This window comes from Nothobranchius furzeri, chromosome 10 (genome assembly GCF_043380555.1).
Source record: "Nothobranchius furzeri strain GRZ-AD chromosome 10, NfurGRZ-RIMD1, whole genome shotgun sequence".
In the NCBI taxonomy this organism is placed as follows: Eukaryota; Metazoa; Chordata; class Actinopteri; order Cyprinodontiformes; family Nothobranchiidae; genus Nothobranchius; species Nothobranchius furzeri.
Genome location: NC_091750.1, coordinates 50,282,988 through 50,303,119, shown reverse-complemented (window position 1 = coordinate 50,303,119; position 20,132 = coordinate 50,282,988). Strand labels below are relative to the sequence as shown.

At 41.7% G+C, this 20,132-nt stretch overlaps 2 protein-coding genes across 7 annotated transcripts in view; both read left to right on the top strand.

Moving 5' to 3' along the window:
- The first annotated feature begins 1,317 nt into the window (after nucleotides 1-1,317).
- On the top strand, nucleotides 1,318-5,296 carry LOC107386806 (T-box transcription factor TBX3). Its single transcript, XM_054730646.2, has 7 exons — nucleotides 1,318-1,815; nucleotides 2,051-2,318; nucleotides 2,427-2,573; nucleotides 2,663-2,739; nucleotides 2,815-2,954; nucleotides 3,034-3,566; nucleotides 4,885-5,296. The coding sequence occupies exons 1-7, from the start codon at nucleotides 1,508-1,510 to the stop codon at nucleotides 5,272-5,274; spliced, it is 1,863 nt and encodes a 620-aa protein (XP_054586621.2). The 5' UTR covers nucleotides 1,318-1,507; the 3' UTR covers nucleotides 5,275-5,296.
- Nucleotides 5,297-10,687: 5,391 nt separating this feature from the next.
- Nucleotides 10,688-20,132, top strand: part of acaca (acetyl-CoA carboxylase alpha) — a 42,184-nt gene continuing 32,739 nt past the window's right edge. For 5 of the 6 annotated variants that reach the window (XM_070555738.1, XM_070555739.1, XM_070555737.1 and 2 more), the window contains exons 1-13: nucleotides 10,688-10,790; nucleotides 11,807-12,065; nucleotides 15,560-15,692; nucleotides 15,779-15,917; nucleotides 16,001-16,110; nucleotides 16,180-16,261; nucleotides 16,351-16,449; nucleotides 16,528-16,634; nucleotides 16,722-16,832; nucleotides 16,929-17,138; nucleotides 17,212-17,382; nucleotides 17,873-18,034; nucleotides 18,926-19,089. In XM_070555738.1, coding sequence (XP_070411839.1) covers nucleotides 11,836-12,065; nucleotides 15,560-15,692; nucleotides 15,779-15,917; nucleotides 16,001-16,110; nucleotides 16,180-16,261; nucleotides 16,351-16,449; nucleotides 16,528-16,634; nucleotides 16,722-16,832; nucleotides 16,929-17,138; nucleotides 17,212-17,382; nucleotides 17,873-18,034; nucleotides 18,926-19,089 — 1,718 coding nt within the window. In that variant the 5' untranslated portion in view covers nucleotides 10,688-10,790; nucleotides 11,807-11,835. Of the gene's footprint in view, nucleotides 10,791-10,887; nucleotides 10,915-11,806; nucleotides 12,066-15,559; nucleotides 15,693-15,778; nucleotides 15,918-16,000; nucleotides 16,111-16,179; nucleotides 16,262-16,350; nucleotides 16,450-16,527; nucleotides 16,635-16,721; nucleotides 16,833-16,928; nucleotides 17,139-17,211; nucleotides 17,383-17,872; nucleotides 18,035-18,925; nucleotides 19,090-20,132 lie in introns of those variants that run through there. The other variant, XM_015961105.3, reaches the window with a different exon arrangement.

Genomic DNA, 20,132 nt, shown 5'->3' with positions numbered 1-20,132 from the left:
TGTCCCTTAACATTCAAGAACTCACCCATCTTGACTCATGATGGGAAAGGCTGTCATTGGTTTAGCATCCAGGAGACAGCAGAAAGCATCTTGGCTAGTAGAAGCTAACCAATAGCATTAGCAACTCCACCAGCCAGCAGAACTCCTTCAGGCTTGTGTTATTTGTGAAGATAAAACATCAAAGTTGGAAAGTAAACTGAGACAGTCGTGTTGCTATTAGCCAGTCAGAGGTCAGATGTCCAATTATCAGGAAATAAGACTCCAAATCCTGCCGTCTGAAGCTCAACTCTGATGTGGCTCACTTTCCACTTCCCGAAATTGGTGCACTGCAGCTTTGTTTCCCCAGAGTACAACTTACAAGGCATTCATTCCTACTAGAGAGCACTACAAATGTATTGATTAAATGAGTGATCTACACCTTTAAGTCATTCTACAAGAAACCAACTAATTAAATCTGAAAATAAAGGTTTTTATGGTTTACACATGTTACAGTTTAACTTGATGCAAAAAGACCCTGTCTGTGTGAATGACCTCAGAGCTGTAAGAAGAAATGTGTCTACGCATGACCGAGATATATATCTGCATGATTGGATTCTAGCTAGGGCTAGTTGGTAGCCCTCTTGCCTGGCAGCAAGAAGGTTGCAAGTTTGAATCTTGGCTGTGGCTTTCCTCTGCTGACATAGAATTTTCTACCATGCCTGTGTGGGATGTCTCCTACTCTGGTATTCTCCCACTGACCAAAATCGTGCATGTAAGGTTGGTTGGAGACTCTTGATTTATGTGTTAGAAACTGATGGTTGTGGTGCTGTGACAGACTTGGCAATCTGTCCAGTGTGTCACCTGTTTCTCACCAGCACTGGAGATAAGAACCAGCTTCTGGCAACCCGTCTAAGGGAAAAGCAGTTAAGGTGATGGATGGTGATCCTTGAGGACTAATGGATCAGTTCTGTTTGTGACTCATTTCAAGTTACAATCATGTAATCTCCTTTCATGGAAGAAAAAAAACTATATTCGGCCTGGGAAAACAGTAAAACAGAATATGTTAGAGCAGTGAAATTGTTTTCCAATGAACTGCTAATCAAGTAAAAATGTGTTTATAAATCTGTGCATCATATTGAGCTTATTTGATCTAGAACGTTGCACTGTTGGGTTGTCAGTAAAAATGCTCCAATCAGCCATAGATCTAACGCAGTCATTCACTGGTCCATGCTGCCCTTCACCAGGACAAAGTGTTACGTCTGAGACCCTGAAACCGCGCCCACTGTTGACGCGCTGTCCTGGAACTTTGTCTCACAAGTTCAAAGGACAGATTCTGGCGCTTCTTGGCGCGCCTTTACGCACGAACTCCAGGGCGCAGTGGGGTAGATCTGTCAGTGGACCGTTTACTTTTGAAGATGTCGAATTTTGTTTTTACTTTATGTATTTTTTTAATTCAGACGCCTATAAACAGAACTAAGTGAAATTTTATCCAAATGCGCCGATGTGATATCGTGTCTCCACAGCGCTCATGGCTTACCATCCTTTCCAAGTTCATAAATCAGACAAATTTTCATTACCAGCCTTCAACTCCAGCGCCCAGCCTTCGCTTCTCCATGTTCCGATTCTTCCGGAGGTCTCCGCGGAGCAGTCTGCCTGTGACGCACGGCTGCGCGCAGCTCTGGAGCTCCGGAACCGGCCAGCGAACCCGCCGCGCCTGAAGAGTCTGCAGCCCGAAGAGTGGGTGGATGATGAACCGAAAGTTACTCTGGAGTTTAAAGATTTATGGAGTGAATTTCACAAAATGGGAACTGAGATGGTTATCACTAAAACTGGGAGGTAAGCAGAGCAAATAAATAGCTCACAAAGAAATCGTGCATGTGCAACTTCATTTAAAAGTGCAGTTCTAGGTGTTAAATTTCATATAGTTTTTCAGTAACTGGTTTCTGACAGATAAATTAAATAATTGGCACTGAAATTGGTTAAATGTGCCCCCAAATCTGCAGGAGGCTCACACTTATTTTAAATAATTGGTATTTGCCTTCCAGTTTTGTCCTCCTTGACTCTCTTTCAGGAGGATGTTTCCTCCCTTTAAAGTGCGTGTGACCGGGCTGGATGAGCGAGCAAAGTACATCCTGCTGATGGACATTGTGACGGTTGATGACTGCCGCTACAAGTTTCACAACTCTCGCTGGACGGTGGCTGGAAAAGCTGACCCAGAGATGCCGAAGCGTATGTACATCCACCCAGACAGTCCATCCAAAGGAGAAGAGTGGATGAGCAAGCCTGTGGCATTTCATAAACTCAAACTGACCAATAACATTTCAGACAAACATGGATTTGTAAGTCCTTCTTTGTGCTCGTAACTTTATTTAGCTGATTTGTTTTCCATAACTTGGAAGCTAAAATAGAAGCTTAAGCTCTAAAACCACCTTTACCTATCTTTGCAGACTATTTTAAACTCCATGCATAAATACCAACCCAGATTCCACATTGTGAGAGCCAATGACATCATGAAGCTTCCATACAGCACCTTCCGGACTTACGTTTTCCAAGAGACAGAGTTCATCGCTGTCACTGCCTATCAGAATGAAAAGGTGAAATGAATGTCCTCCCACTCGTCCGTCACTGCACAAGGTTGCATTTCCGTTACTGACTAGAACATTTTCTCTCTGTTTTCATGAAGATAACACAGCTAAAAATTGACAACAATCCCTTTGCCAAAGGATTTAGAGACACTGGAAATGGGAGACGAGAAAAGAGGTATTCTTGAAGCCTTAAACATCTTGCACGAGTGCATGGGTTCATGTTTAACTCAATGTAGTGTTTAAACCACAGGAGTAAACAGGACCTGAGTGAAGGAGACCAGGACTGTTGTGATTCTGATGACTCATCTGAACAGCCAGGCACCAACGAGTCTTTTTATTCTCCTCTGGAACTGGTGAGCAGCCCTCTGATGTCCACACCAACCTGTCATGGTAGGTCGACTGAACATGAGCTGCAGGCCATCAATGAGGCCCAACAACTCTAGAAATGTTCTTTTTCATTTTTCTACAGATGACAACATTATTGGAAGCGATTCCGACGCTGATCCACAAGATGACGACGCTTTTGAAGCCAGAACTGCACATTCTTTGACTCTGAGAAAAAAGGAAAGGCTGCAAAACAGCTCTGATTTTTTTGAGAGCAACAACAGTAACCAGAACGGAATAGAGGAGAAAACAGTGCACTGCATGCTGGATGACAGATACCCTATGGACTTTGGTTATTCTGCAAACCAAAGGAGTAAAATCAAAGATGGCATCTTGCCTGGGATGTTGCGATCTCAGCCATCGACCCTCAGTGACGATTGCTGTCAAACTTTTGACATTTCTGGTGTTTACCACCACCCGTCTTGTAGAGTGGAGGCACCCGTTTTGGTCCAGCCAGCACTGCTGCCAATGAAGCCTTCGTTGTTTTCCACAGTCGACGTGGAGCCTCGAATTTCTTCTTTGCCTAGAATAAGTGACTTTGAAAATAGAGGTTTCTCTCATTGTAGGATTCCCAGTTCAGCTCCGTTTCACCTCCCACAGCACAATCTGGCCTCTCAGGTATGTTTCAGAAAGTACATTACATTCTTTTATTTCACCAATTTGACTCATTTATTTTAAGATGTTTTTGTCCGGCTAACACTCATTAAAACGGACATCTTAAGGTGTAATTCGGACCTAAATGTCAGCCAATGCAACTACCCATCACAAAGCAAATATCAGCCAACTTTGAGACGTTCACCAACGAAGGTACCACGATAATCAGCAAGGAAACCTCTGAGGTGAAGACCGGATCACAGTTAATAGATCACTTAGATATTTTCCTTGCATTTCTATGGGTAAATAGAGATACATGGCTGTAAGAAGGAAAATAACTCCTAACTGAAAATTTTAGAAGAGATTTTTATTCATTAAATTATCTTTAATCTTATCTGTCAGTGTCAGTAGAGTGGCAAAGGTGTTAAATGTGATTATTACTTGATGAAATCCATTGCTTTCACCCCTGTTGACCTATAACATAAAAGGCTAATTTGTTTTTGTTGGAGTAACTCGGAGTAGTTTGGTACATATGTCAGTATCTTACCTGCAGCAGACAGAGGTCCAGGTGATCTTAGACAATAGAACACATGAGGATTCCCACGGGCTAGTTAAGCTAACAGCTAATGAGGACGCGGCCTACATAGGAGATATTTTACAAGCTATAAAAATGCTCCGATGATTTTGAGTGAGAGCTATGAAGAGTGCATGAGTTTTGTTGTTGCTAGCAGTGTCACGAGCTGTTCTGTCGCGCATTTTTCAATTTGATCTCATACTTCGACTCTTTTGTTGTTTTGTGTTTGGACCAGAGAGCGTGTGTGATGACAGTTAGCCTGTGTGTATAAAGTAACACACAGTGATGCAAGTGTTTAGCAGGGAAAATGGTGACGTGGCCATGCACTTTTGCCTGAACTGCAGTGAAATGTTGTATATTAGCTTGTGAACATGCCTTAATCTGAGTGGCACTGCAAGTTTGTCATGTGGCTTCGAGCAAAAAGACCTGCTGCAGACTAGAAAAAGTGCTGCCGTTTCTATGTGCGAGTGTGTGTCAGGGTCAGGGAGTGTGAGGCGGCCAAGACTGTGGTCAAATGACAGCTTTTCTCTCTCTACTACTGTTGAGTTCTAAGTTAGCCGGCCCTCTGGTGGCACCTTGTGGCGATTACCAAGAAAATTCTTGGAATTTACAGATATTTGCTGTACTGCCACAACCAGGAAAAAATGATTCTGACCACTCATAACATCTCCACACAAGCCTGAGTAAAAGAAAACAGCGGCTTTAACTGATTTACATAACCTGCATGGAGTTAAGAAGGTGTATTAACAAGTTTACTTTTCCAAACAGGGAGCATCACTATCACCTTTAGGAGGGATGGTCCCATATCCATACCCCTACACAGCACCGCCAGCTGAGATTGCTCCGGCTTTTCCATCCCGCTCCACCACCCCGTCTCACTCAAGAATCCATCGTCACGTTGTCGCTCAACCCTGGCTTAGATTCAGTCCATATCAGATCCCTTCTTTCTCTTTTTGCCAAAATCTGCTAACCAACCAGCTGCCTGCTAGGTCACCTTCACAACTCGAGCTGTCCAAATCTGGAAGCAGAGACTTGAGTGTCACTTGCAGTTATGAACCGAGGACTTTGCTAAGGACCTGTCCGCCCAAAACCAGGGGCTCTTTTGATGATGTCCTGTACCGCTCTAAAGTTATGAAGTTGCACTTGAAAAGCACTTAAAATAAATATTCTCTGAAGATAACTGGATTGGTTCCCTTGTTATTTGAATTAACCTTCATGATTGAATCTTCTATTTCACCGACTGTGTCAAGATGCTATCACTTTTAAAGATGCAACAGAGATCTAAACTCAGTTTAATATTATTTAGTCTTATTTAAAATTATTATTTAGTTAGTGTTAGGACATTTTTCTATCATCATTCTATTTTTTTAATTAGCTTAAAAACGGATGAGTTTTTGCCTAGTTCAAGCACAGCCTGCCATCATCAGATGATTGCATGCTTATTTCTGCAAAAATGATCAGGACATTCCTTAATTTTATGCGGCTGGTGAGATGTGTTCAGACTATAGAAATCCATGCAAAAAAAATTGAAAAGGTTAGCGTTAAGGTTATTTCCTTCATCTGTGTTAACGCACAGAATGAAGTTCCTTTGGAGGATGTAGACTGTTTAAGACTGATCAGACCAGTGCGTGGATGCAGTGTTTACCTCCTAAGAGTTTAAATGGCTTTGGAAAGAAGATTCCATTGTCCAGCCCGGATCAGAATATGTCTAGGAGGTTAACCTAATCTTTTAAGTTGATTTATAGCAATAATCTGTCCATTTATTGGTGGACACTTTTGGACACTTTTTGACTAGGTCAGGTAAGGTTTTCCATTCTGCAATGGCGTTGATATATTTTTTTTTAAATTATGGTCCGCCGTTGCCTTGCAGCAAGAAGGTCCTGGTTTCGCTTCCCAGCCTGGGATCTTTCTGCATGGAGTTTGCATGTTCTCCCTGTGCATGCGTGGGTTCTCTCCGAGTGCTCCAGCTTCCTCCCACGGTCCAAAAACATGACTGTTAGGTTCATTGGTCTCTTTAAATCACCCTTAGGTGTGTGTATGTGTGTGTGTGTGTGTGTGTGTGTGCGTGCGTGCGTGCGTGCGTGCGTGTGTGTGTGTGTGTGTGTGTGTGTGTGTGTGTGTGTGTGTGTGTGTGTGTGTGTGTGTGCACTTGTCTTTATGGGTTTGTGTGGACCCACCCCTTACGGGAGACCAACATTGTGTGGACATTCACCATTGTGTGGACATTTACCCGGTCCACACAACCAAAATCCTAGAGGAAGCTTCCTTTGTCCCACCTGGAGTTAAACATATTTTTTGCACCATTCTGGCTATAGTGGAAGTCAGAGTCCACACAAACAACTCAGAAAAAGTAGTCCACAAAAACCTATAAAAACACGTGTGTGTGTGTGTGTGTGTGTGTGTGTGTGTGTGTGTGTGTGTGTGTGTGTGTGTGTGTGTGTGTGTGTGTGTGTGTCTGTTGCCCTGCGATGGACTGGCAGTCTGTCCAGAGTGTACCCCTCTTGCATGCCCGGAGACAGCTGGAGATAGCAACCAGCTCCCCCACGACCCTGCGAGGATAAGCGGGTGAAGAAAATGGAGAGATGGATGGTCCGATCCCACTTCAAAAATCTGAATGATCTCTTTAAGGCAGACCTAATTGTTGTAATTGTAAATAATTCAGTCTTAAACGTGTGGTTTACTCGTTTATTCTAGACATTTGCAGCGTTCTCTGGGGTAAATCAATGCCTTATGAGTCATTAAATACAAACAAGACACTATGATGCTCCTGGTCTGAGATGCAGAAGTTTGCTGGTGCAGAGGTGGGCTGAAAACAACAGGATTGCTCATTATTACTAACAATATGCTCACACCTCGCTTCTGATTGGCTAACTGAACACATTCAGTCATGTTGCAAAGTTCACTATCACTAACACACTCTCCACTCCCTCTCCTTGCAGTGAAAATTTTATAAAAAGCCCTCCTGTAGGCGGGCGTGAGCCAAGATGGGCGAGGTCATGAATGCAAATTCACAGTGTGACATCACAATGTGAGGATTTTCAGATCCTAGCATTTCACTACTTATTTTCTATCAGTCTAATGCAGAAGATAAGTGTAGGACACTGTTTTCAGGTTCAGCTTTCAAGAAAAACTCAGAGTGACCAATTAAAATCAGAAATAATCATTAAAAATGTTTTTTTTCAGTCAACCACACCTTAAACAGTGTGGCAAGGCATACTCAAACGGATCTAGAATATAAAACATACACGGTATTGTAAGTCCTGTCTGAGTAAAATACTGTAATCAACATTGCTGAAAGAAATACTTTCATTTAGGAGACATTTCAGCATAAAATGCATTAAATAGACAAATTTTGAGAACTAGCTCAAATTTTTTTTATGAAAGGACAAAAACAATGAAATGAGAAGCATAATTTTTTTCTCTCTGCAGCAAGAAATATTTCCAGTGGGCAAAAAACCTCCTTTACTTTATAAAATAGGTCAGAATCAACAAAATAAATAAGTAATTAAATACATAAATAAATAAATACCTGCAGAATAAAAAGAGTTTGGTGAAAAGTTTTTATAGGGTCGTAATTATAGCTGTTTTAGTCAGATGTCCTTGTTTTAGTGGTTGTTAAAGAGCTATTCTAAAAAGAAAAAGGTGATGAAAATGAAAGCAATTGTTTTATAGTGATCCATTCTTCTGAAGTATGTTTATTCTGAAGGTATACTTGTTTTTTTTTACAAACACAAGTCAACACACCTGCTGTAATCAGTCTTCTAGAAAAACAGATGCAGGAGAGGTCACATATGTCGTCTTTCTTGATGTTAAAATAAGGCAACAGATCTGAGATTTGAGTCTAATATGAGAATACATTGTGAATTTCTGTCAATAGAGATGATTACTGAAATGTAGAACTGGTAACATTTTTGGTTAAAACCACCCATCAAATCCTAACCGACCTTGACCTGTCTACAGCACGTCAACCCCAGACCTTAAATATAGGCTGAGAGAAACATGAATTAGGTCTGATTTTCCATTGCAGGTGTCTCAGGAGTCTGAGTGGACGCAAGCCATCCTATGCATCACCGAGTCAGTGTGGTTTTAATGTGTGCTCTTCAGTAATATGTGGTGTTCAGTTGGCCTTTATGGGTTCAGAACAGACTTGCTCCCCCAGCTGATTAAATCCTTCCAAGTTCCAAATTTTGCATTGATTGAATCAATTGAATGTTTATAAGCTTCTGCTATATCCTGTCCCTTGGCAGGTGGCAGTGTAATGAGATAATCGATGGTAATCACTTTGAATTTAAGTGGCTGAAACTGTTTGTTGATGTTTGAAAAAAAAGCTAACAGAAGATTTAAAATAAAGGGTGTCCCCTATAGGACTAACGCAAATGTTTGAATCGACGGACTAAAATAAACAAATGAGTTAAAAATGTAAATAAGAATTCAACAGCGATGTTTCCTGGCAAAAAAAAAAATAATTTGAAATTTCTAAAACATTAAGGCACCATCCATCCATTTTCGTCCACTTATCCAGAGTTGGTTCACGGGGGCAGTAGCCTATGCCCAGACATCCCTCTCCCCAGCCACTTGGGCCAGCTCCTCCGGGGGAATCCGAAGGCGTTCCCTGGCCAGCTGAGAGACATAGTCCCTCCAGCATGTCCTGGGTCTTCCTTTAGATCTCCTCCTTGTTGGATGTGCCCGGAAAATTTCTACAGGGAGGCGTCCAGGAGGCATCCTATGATGCCCAAGCCACCTCAACTGACTCCACTTGATGTGGAAGAGCAGCGGATCTACTCCGAGCCCCTCCAAGATTACTGAGCTTCTCACCCAATCTCTAAGGGAGAGCCCAGCCACTCTGCGGACTCAAGACCATTAATGTGGCATTAAAACACCTCCCGTAAGTAAAGCTTAGCAGGAGTTCTTAAAGTAATACTTTTCAGGGATTCATTGGTGCAACACAGCTGGTAGGTATAGTTCTATGCTGGAAGAAGACTCAATGTATTTTAATGTATTTTCAATTGTTAAAAACATGTCTACACAATCAGCTTAAAGAACTGACATTTTATGTCGCATTCAACATAAATAGTTTATGCTAGGTTAAGCCTGTGCTAAAGCAAGATCTTAAAGCTAATCTGTCTTCTAGGGAGAAGAATCCCCCCCCCCCCCCCAAAAAAAAACGAACAGCAGTTTTATGAAAGCAGTTATGAACTGATAATTTTATGTAAATGATGTGGTTTTAGAAGAAAACAAAGTGACACATTTAGATTTGTGTAAACAGGAGACACATTGAATGTGTTTTGTTACATCTGAACTAAATTAAATGCACTTCAAGCATGCAATTTAATGCATTAACTCTTTAATTTACAACCAAAACTGAAACCTGAGGCTTGTGAATTGAAACTGCAGGCATCTGTCTCCATCTAGTGGTTAAGAGTTGTGACTTTTATTAAGAGAATTGATAAGTTGATTCTTCTTCATAGTTTGTTTTAGCTGTGGAAATTAATGCGTTGTATAAAAGGAGTTGTCCTGTTTTGTTGTGACATATGTATAACTAAATATATATACATATATTTTTTAACAACAGCTAAACGGGATGTCTTTATCACAGTGCCTCTTTTCAGCAAAAAATAGATTAGCAGCAACATTTATAGATGTCTGTATATAAATGGATGTGAATAAACAACACGGGCTTTAAATTGCACGTGCACCTGCATGTTTAACGACCAGCTCCTGCAAACCCCGCCCACAAGACGTCTGTGCCATTTGATTGGATCACCTCACGCAGAACAATCCTAGATCTAAATGAAATAGATGTTTTCAATAGAAAATGTAATTCTATGTAAAGTTTATTACAAAGATCTGTTTCACAATAAATAAATAAATAAATAGATAGATAAATAAATCTAAATCAAAATTAAAACATGATCTAAAGCCAAAAAAGACAAGAGAATAAAGAAAAAAATGAATACAGATAATTGAAAATAAATACAAATAATTAAAAACAAATGATTAGTGGAAAAACAACAAAAAAGATTTAAGTAAGGCAAAATAAAAAGAAGTAAGCAAAATCAGGAAATGATTTCAGTTAAAAAAGTACTACTTTTTGTTACATTTTAACTAATAAAATCCGTAACATTAATTTATTTTGTTTTCCAACATCGTGTTTAGAATGCACGCCACAAATTAAACTGCCATACATTCCAAAACCAAATACACTTTTATTTGTCTTCATTGAAGACGGGGGTGTTTTCAATATAGAGTCACTTGCTTACATTACAGTCATTTTTTACAAACAATTAACTTGAATACAATTAAAAATGAACTATGACAAATGTCCGTAAAACATCACAAAAAGCATGTTTCGTTTGCATTTTGAACCTTACCTGAAAGTGTAAATAATTTAAGTAAACACACACACGCGCGCGCGCGCGCGCAGGCACGCACGTGTTTAAATTAATTATAATATAACATATAGTTGTTGTTGTTTTTCTGAAATGATCATCCCGGTAACTGTTTGTATATTTTAAATTAATTTCCTCCAGCGTGGTGTCTTTTCTGCTGTAACTAGTTCTATACCGGAAGTCCCAGTCGTAGGTCATCGCCCAGGAGTAACCTCCTAACGAATCACCACATCACCCCACTCTCAGCTGTTAGGCTGTCGGTCGGAGCTCCGTGACCTCATCATGGTGTGATTTTTTTCTTTTTGTTTTATTTCATCATCTCTGCACACAGACATGTCCGACAGACACGGTTAATTCACTAATTTGTTTGACTTAACTATCAGGATAACCTGTCGGTTTATCTCCACCGGTAAGTTGGAAACCTGGATGTTTAGCCAGCACCGGTAGGACGTACATGACGCCCATGCTGCAGTACAGTACACCGGTCTGGCGGTTTACTGTCACATTATTATGGCATTAGCTCCTGCCGGTAAGCTAGCTGTATTAGCGTAGTTGCCTTTGCATATCCTTAGCGGCTGTACGGTAAATCGGTGGGAGCTAGCTTTGACAGGTAACGTCAAGTCGGCTAAAGTTGTGTACTGATGTTGTTCTGGGGATCGGTTTTGGCCGCTGAGCTAATGTAGCCGCTGCCGTTGTTACCGTCCCTGTGGGGGTGTTCACCTGTGCGGCGTGTCTGGTTGTAGTGCTTGTTTTTCTGGTCGCGCGAGCAGTTATCAATAGCTAAGGTGTGCCTTTACCTGAGAGGCTTCCCTTTTTCACGCAGAAGAAGAAAAGTTTGCGGTTGCATCTGCAAGTAGTTGACAGTTGTGATCTAGAAATGTAGCTTTTTATTGTCGTTGCTCACTAGTAAGTCAGATGTGCAGGTAAAACCCAACAGTCTGCTAATTTTACACCATTACCGTAAAGTGTATTGTGTTTGCATTAGATAAACAAGTAACTTGTCACGGATCAATTTCATTTATTGATTTTTAACATATACGTTTTCCCTTTAATTTTGTAATGAATGTATTAAACATTTCACCATCATCCGTGAATGGACGACGATGACCTCTTGATGCTTTTCCAGGAGTTTTGTAGCTCAGTTTTGGATCCAAATGTTGCAATATCACTTGCATTATCATTCAAACTTAAGTTTATGCAACCCAGTTTTGCAATTAGACAAACAGCATCATGTTCCAGGTCTGTGATTTGAACTCTGGTCCTTCTTTATAACTACTACTGTTGCTTTGCTCCTTTATCAGTGTTGGCAGCCTGTTCATGTGGCCCAGCCATGGCGCAGCAGGACGGCGCTCCTAGGATGAATCCCACCATTGGCACTTTGCAGTCTCACTTCCTCGTGGGATCCATATCGGAGGAGAACTCGGAGGATGAAAACCAGGGGAAGGCAGACATGCCGCAGGAGGACAAGGACATCCGCTCACTGTCACCTTCTTCTGGGAGCTCTGACAGCACGACCGACGGAGGTTTTGATCACATCGATGGGCCCATTAACAATCTGAGGTTAGAGTCCAAACCTGAAGCTGTTTTGTTCAGTCATAAAGCTTTCTAATTGCAGCATTATCAAGATAATCTAAAATTAGATTTGTTCGTGTAAAGCAGGGGTGTCAAAGTCAAATTCACAATGGGCCGAAATGAAAATCTGGGACGAAGTCGCGGGCCAAACTTAATATTTTTTGAAAAAGTGATGGCAAATTTGCACATTTTCTTCATCAACATTTATGCAATTTTGCACCTTTTAATTTGGAAACAAACTTATTTCTGTATTAACACTGAATGTGGAATAACCAAATTACACACGAGCAAGTCAGTTTGAAATAAAAGACATCAGTGGTATTCATTACTTGTGGTATATTCAGCATTTTTAAAATCTATTCAGGATTTATGTTTTCTTGTTTATTCATTTTTCTTATTTTTTATTCTCCTTTTTTCTCCTGTAATAAGTGTCATCGCTGCTGTGACGTCTAGCTTTCCCCACTGAGGAACAATAAAGGGATTTTCTATTCTATTCATCTATCTGCAGCCTTTCCACTTCCTGTTTACTGTAGGTTAAATCTTTGCTCACGGGCCAACAATAAAACGAAAATATCATTTTATCTTAAATGAAAATACTGTATCTCACCTGTTAACTTTCATGTTTTGAGCAGAAAAAGAGCATAAAACCAACATATTTAAAGCTCCGTTTGCTCCACTGGTTTACTGTGATGCTCACCTGTTCCAGCCAGATACCTGCGTCATGGGACTGATCTGAGCTGAGGAGGAGACTCCTGTTGTTTTGTTCATCTTCATCATAATAATAACAACATTAGATGACAACAGGTGCTCACATAGGTTTGTTCTGATGAACATGTCTGAGCAGCTTGACCACGTTGTTGTGTGTCGGGGAGAAAAAATAAAAACGACAGCAGCCACAGAGTCATGCTGGTTTGAGCATGTCGCTGCTCGCTGGAGTTATATCAGCTCTGTCTGGAAGTCAGTTGGACAACTTTCTCTTTCAGTCGTGAACACATTACTGAGCGGCTAGAATCTCCATTTCTGGGCTTCAACGTCGGCAAATAGCTGAGCTGCAGACACCGGCAGCAGATGCTGGAAAAAACTCAAAGGGGCGGTAGGGGTGTTGGGGGTTTGGGGGTGGGCTTCTGCTCCATGCTAACGCCGCAAAGCATCATCGGAGTTGTAGTCTTTGCGGTAAAATCGGCCAGCGGGTCAGTTTTAATATATTTTTGATATTTATCTCGCGGGCCACATAAAAATGCTCTGCGCACGGGCGTTGTGTCTGACACACGTGGTGTAAAGCAACGGTCAGAGGGATCAGGGAGCATGCTCTTCAGCTCTTATTTTTACAGTTCATCTGAGAAAGGCAGTTTCCCAGGAGTTAAGGATTTTTCTGTTTACTGAGACCTGTGAGGTATTCCAAAGGAGCAGGCCAACATTCCAGAGTGTTGGTTTTAGGGAAGTTGTGAAATCTTTACAGACAGAAACCTTTCACCCAGCAGGTAAAAGGACATATTCATCACTTATGGGACATTATTAAACGATGCAGCAGTCTGTGGTCTCTCTGTGCGTCAAACTTGCACTAGGCTTCCTGACATGCTGAGATTTGTCACATCCAGAGGTGGAGGCACTTCTGAAAAACTCCACACCAACTCTGGGTGTCTGCGTTTGTGTTCCAGATGCTTTCTCGTTTTAGTTCAATTAAACGTATACATATTTTCTATGATTGTGTATGATGTAGTGTAGAGGAACCGTTTAAAGCACTTAGGGTTTGTGGTTCCAGCTCAAACAGCTTCAGTTTCTAGGAAGTGGGAGGTGAATTTGCAAAAGACTGGAGGGCATTTTAGATTCTAGAAATACTGGATGGGACACCCAAGGCCAGATTGGAATCGGTGTGTTTGCAACTAAGTTAGTTGCAATCTTTTTGTATTGTGACATTCATTCCTGTCATTATGCAACTATTTCAGTATCGGGCCCTAGAAGCCAGCCAGACAAACGGGCTCAGACTCTGCCATGCCCACCAGCTGGTAGATAAACTTCTTACGTGTGCTACTACATTACCTCAAAGCTATTATTTCAGTGGAGTCTGATTAATGGAAATGCTCGCTTATTCTATCTTTTTGGGGCTAGAGGGGTATATCAGGCCGAAATGCTCGCTTATTCTATCTTTTTGGGGCTAGAGGGGTATATCAGGCCGATTTTCACCTGGTTTTCATATATATAGTGATTTTCCTCTTTAGTAAGCTAAAAATCTAGAAGAACCGTAGCAATAAAAAAAGATTTTGCTCTGCAGGTCAGTCTAACCACGCTTCCATTGGCCCGTTTCGATCTGGCCGTTCACAGTGCCGTAGGGAGACGTTGAGCGGGCTTAGCACCAGAGCTGTGATGGGGAAAAACTACAAAGATGGAATGGAGTTGGTTTGAAATGTCTTTGGCATCAACTCAAACCACCAAATAGTTCCTGAGCACAGGCACAGCTGCAGCTCACTGCTCCACACAGGGATGGGTCAAATGAGGAGATGAATTTCATCCGTGTATGATGACTAATGGGACTTTAACTTTAACTTTGGACTATTTAGATTTGGGGTTTTCTTTGAAATATTAAGTTCTTTATATAGAAAAATGATGATTTTGCCTCTTCAAAGATGTATGGCGGACTGCCCCATTGAGTGATTTTCATAGTAATGAAGACGTTACGTTGCTCTGATTGGTCCAAGCACCTGTCCAATTGTGTGAAGAGACCGTTTGAAAGACAACCATAGATTCCACCTCATGACAAAGCTCTGTCGATGGATCATGGCCAGACTATATATTCACATATATAGGATGGCTTGGCCGGCTACATCTTTAGCAGAGCCAATTTAAAGTCAGGCAGGGCCGAGGGCAGCCTGTATAATGTATATTTACATTTCTGAAAAAGAATTTACTTAATAAATGCTTAAAACTATGAACTGAGAGTTTTGTATTTACCTGTTTTGTATATTTGATACTTGGTATTTTTATCAATTTGTTTGGTTAACTTTGGTTAAATTTGTGATTTAATTCTGAGCAGGACACAAAATGAAGATTAAAGAATTGGTTAGTGTGTTAAAAAACGGATTCAGGTTCAGAAATGTGTTTCTGCTGTTGTCAGAGAGATTTTAACATGCCTAGAGATCAGCTGACCACAACCTCTACTTATCGTTATCAGCAATAGAAAAATCCATGTCGGTCCATCTCAACTACCTTTCCTCAGTAGTTTTAAAAGTTTTGCTTGTTTGTTTTTTTTTCTGTACACAAACAAACAAATAACATATTAAGTAGTTAAACCCTGTCCTGCTGGAGTGGCAGCCTTCTCATTGATTTAAGGTGATATCAGTGTCGTTATTGTCTGTAAACTTGAACTTACGTGAGCTACTGCTCAGGATAGTTGGCTTTCTGCAGTTTAATGAAAAGCTTTTATCAGTTCTTTTTTCTTTCCAAAGCTAGAGGTCTGACGCTACTTTGTTATTTTTTTCAAACAGGCCAAGCATGTCAGGGCTGCACCTGGTGAAACAAGGGAGAGATCGCAGGCGGGTTGATCTCCAGAGAGACTTCACTGTTGCATCACCTGCGGAATTCGTCACTCGCTTTGGTGGCAACAAGGTCATCGAAAAGGTAACAGAGGAGCAGAACATTTTTCTCACTCAACGACATTATCGAAGCAAATCAACATTACAAATTCAATTATGTTTTATATCCAGGTTCTTATTGCCAACAACGGCATCGCAGCTGTTAAGTGCATGCGCTCCATCCGCCGCTGGGCCTACGAGATGTTCCGCAATGAAAGAGCAATCCGTTTTGTCGTCATGGTGACCCCAGAAGACCTGAAGGCTAACGCAGGTGAGCCTAAACTACCTGGAATGATCTGATCTCCGGCTTGTGGAAGCAGGCTGTTTTATAAATAAATGTTTCATGTTTTACAGAATACATCAAGATGGCAGACCATTATGTGCCTGTGCCCGGAGGAACTAACAACAACAACTACGCCAACGTGGAGCTCATTCTAGACATCGCCAAGCGCATACCTGTTCAGGTACAGATTAATTCTTGCACATTTCAGCTTTTACAAAATCATTTTTAAAAATGTGCTTGTATTTTGCAGGCTGTGTGGGCTGGATGGGGTCATGCCTCAGAGAATCCCAAACTCCCAGAACTCCTTCACAAGCATGGCATTGCTTTTATGGGTAAATGAGTATTTTCATCTTTTTTTTTTCTGTTTTTCCTCTAGTTTAGTTAAAAGTACTTAATAGATTTTGTTTAACTGCCTTCTTAGGTCCTCCAAGTCAGGCTATGTGGGCACTTGGTGACAAAATTGCTTCCTCCATCGTTGCTCAGACAGCGGGTATTCCAACTCTACCTTGGAGCGGGGCAGGTAGAGCCAACTTCCTTGAGTTTGTTAATATCTCATTTAACTGATGACAAACATGTATTCTTTGGGGCGGGGGTTCAGGCTTGACCATTGACTGGACAGAAAATAACCAGAAGAAGAAAATCATCAATGTCCCTCAGGAGTTGTATGAGCGAGGCTGTATCCAGGATGCAGAGGATGGCCTCAAAGTAAGTGCATCGGTGAAATGAGAAGTCACGTTGCCACTTGACTATTCATGTGCACTTTTCTGGAAACTCTTGTGTTTCCACTTCCAGGCGGCAGAAAAGATTGGCTATCCGGTGATGTTGAAGGCCTCAGAAGGTGGTGGAGGAAAAGGAATCCGTAAAGTGAACTGTGCTGATGACTTTCCTAATCTGTTCCGACAGGTGAGAGCACATTTGTGTTCCCAGATTTTATGGCAGCTGTATTGTTTGTGTTTTCTCGCGATCCTAAGAATTGTTCACTCCTCTGTGGTGGTTTAGGTCCAGACCGAAGTTCCAGGATCGCCCATTTTCGTCATGCAGTTAGCCAAGCATGCTCGTCACTTGGAAGTGCAGATTCTGGCTGATCAATATGGAAATGCCATTTCACTGTTTGGTAGGGACTGCTCTGTGCAGCGACGTCACCAGAAGATTATAGAGGAGGCTCCTGCTACCATCGCTACTTCTGATGTGTTTGAGGACATGGAAAAGGTAAAGCTGGTGTAGTTTGGACTTATTTAAATAAGAAACAGGAACAGGTTTTATTACAGTTCTCTCTCTTCAGTGTGCTGTTAAGCTGGCTAAGATGGTTGGATACGTCAGTGCGGGCACCGTGGAGTATCTCTACAGCCAGGATGGCAGCTTCTACTTCCTGGAGCTCAACCCCCGCCTGCAGGTGGAGCACCCCTGTACTGAAATGGTGGCTGACGTCAACTTGCCTGCTGCTCAGCTGCAGGTCAGTCTGCTCATAGAGCCACCCTCTGCTACAGATACAGCTCATGCAGTGTTTGAGTCAGTGCATGCTTGGCTGATGGGGCCCCTGTCTCCTTGGCAACCGACCACAAAAGAGGGTGACACGCAGACTTTGTGATAGGTCCAGCGGTTGTAGCAGCATTGGGTCACGTGTTTGGGATTGTGTGTAAAGAGGTCAGAGACGGTAGAGCGAAAAGGCTGGGAAAGCCTCCGATTCAATCTGATTGGGTGTTGGTGTAGGAGTGACTCACTCAGTGGATGAGGTGATGTTTTCCATAACAGTAAAAGGCCATTTGTGTTTGTGCTCAAATATAATGTTGATACAGTTTATATGCACATTCTGGGAAAGGCAAATTAGTATTTTCAAATCAAATACGTTCATTCTGTTGTTGTGCTGTTTTTATAACAATTATATTCTGTTTTTAAGAACATTATTTACCAAACTTCTACCATAATATCTTATTTTTCTTTAGATTGCGATGGGTATCCCTCTTCATCGGATCAAAGACATCCGGATGCTTTATGGAGTCCAGCCCTGGGGAGACTGTCCCATCGACTTTGAGAGTTTGTCAAACACCCCCTGTCCTCGAGGCCACGTCATAGCTGCACGCATCACCAGTGAAAACCCTGATGAGGTATGATTGTACAGAAAATATTTGCTGTATAAGTTTACTCAGATACTGTAGTGTTCTCACTTCTTAAGAACACTCGTCATCAGTGCCTCTGGAGTTTACCCCTCTCTAAATGTCAATTAAAGTCTATTTCCAGTATTTCTCTTATTCAATGACATCATCTAGTGCAGGGGTGTGTCCAGGGAGTGGCCTGGGGTAGCGCATGCCATCCATGGAATCTGACTGGCCACCCCAAGTGCCACCACACTAATTTACCTTTGAACAGGCTTTTCATTGTCCACAAAAGTCTTGGGGGTAAAACAAAAAAAGCTTAACCATTGGTGCCACCCATGCACAAAGCTGTGCCTCACCTGGGCCACCCCATTTTAAAAGATCTGGACACACCACTGATCTAGTGGCTGACAAGCATATCACACAAATAATCTCTGGGTCCGTTTTTTTAAGATGGCGACTTCATGGTTTTTATTTATAAATGTGCTTCTGTAGCTGACAAACAGCTAAAACACTTTGTTTTACGAGTTTTATTCTCATATCATTTTATGTTTTCACATATTTATATTTTAGAGACTTTCTTGTCCATGAAAAGTTAATCAACTCTGCATCAGCCGAGGTACTTCCTTATAAGCGGTAGTTTTACGCTATTGGTCAGTTCTGGTCGGTGCTCAGTGTCCTATTGCACGGAGCTCTGCGGAGCAGGGGGCGTGCTTAGCAAAAAAAATAAAAAAAAGAAAGATGTAATGCTTACATGATAGCTCTGTACATGAAAAGATAATCACTTTTACGAATTTCTGAAAAATCATACATAATTTCTGAAAGGGGAAAACTCCGGAAAGATACTTGAAGCGTGATTTGATTAAACACATCAGATGATATTGCATGTGGGTGTAATTGCAGGGTTTCAAGCCAAGCTCTGGAACGGTGCAGGAGCTGAATTTCCGTAGCAACAAGAACGTGTGGGGCTACTTCAGCGTCGCCGCAGCAGGTGGTCTGCACGAGTTCGCCGACTCCCAGTTTGGACACTGTTTCTCCTGGGGAGAGAATCGTGAGGAAGCTATCTCGTGAGTCAACTTGAATTCATATCACATCTCTGTGTCATTCACATATCATTAATAACTATTAAAGTACTAAATAGTCACACCTTGAATTATGCTTAAAGGCAGAGTAGAATGACTTGGAAAAAGCCATTCAAGCGAGCTACAGTTTGGAAATTAACCAAACCTCCTTTCTTCAGGCTCCTCCCTAGATTCACAGAATCTGATGGTTACAGAAAATGATATGACTTAATTTTGTGGCACACAAGTGCACATACGACACAGGTCAGGGGAGGACCAGCTGCAGTTCAGGTCAAAATTTCCAGAGCCTGAGCCCAACCTCCTACCCTTTCATTCTCCTTTTGATAATACACATGCTCTTGCATACGTTACACAGACCGCTCTGCCTGCTGCTTTCACAGACAACAGGTCCGTCACATCAACCTTTCCCTACAAGAAAAGAACTAGACTCTAAAGAGAAAATGTAAGAACAACTCCTTAAATCAAATTTGTGTTTTGATTTAAGGATCAAATCCAAGCCAATAGCGTGTGATTTGTGCTTAAAGAGGGTGATGAGAAATGGAGTGGAGAGACAGTCAGAGGAGCAATTTGTCCGATGAGTTATGATCCAGTCTAGTGTGTCTGTTTAGGGGAGCGCTTCACAAGAAAGTGGTGAATGCTAAAGTGCAAGTCCCTGTACTATGGATTAGGGCATTCGTCCTTAAACCGCTTGCAACTGGTTCAAAATGCAGCAGCCCGCCTTTTAACAGGTACAAGGAAGCATGATGACATCACTCCAGTGCTTGCTTCCCTTCACCGGCTGCCAGTGCATTACAGGATTCAGTTTAAATTGTTGCTTTTTGTTTATAAATCACTTTATGGCCTGGCCCCTCCTTATATAGATGATTTATTGTCACCCTACAATCCCACCAGGAATTTGCGGTCGGGCTCACAGTTTTTATTATCAGTTCCAAAGGCTCGCCTAAAGACGAGAGGAGATAGGGCGTTTTCAGTGGCCGGTCCTACACTCTGGAACAGTCTTCCTCTGCAGATCAGGACCTCACAATGTC

Coding starts and splice junctions, on each gene's coding strand:
- LOC107386806 (XM_054730646.2), top strand. CDS start 1,508: ATGGCTTACCATCCTTTCCAAGTTCATAAATCAGACAAATTTTCATTA. Junction 2,574..2,662: donor CTGCCTATCAGAATGAAAAG/GTGAAATGAATG, acceptor GTTTTCATGAAG/ATAACACAGCTAAAAATTGA. Junction 2,740..2,814: donor AATGGGAGACGAGAAAAGAG/GTATTCTTGAAG, acceptor TTTAAACCACAG/GAGTAAACAGGACCTGAGTG.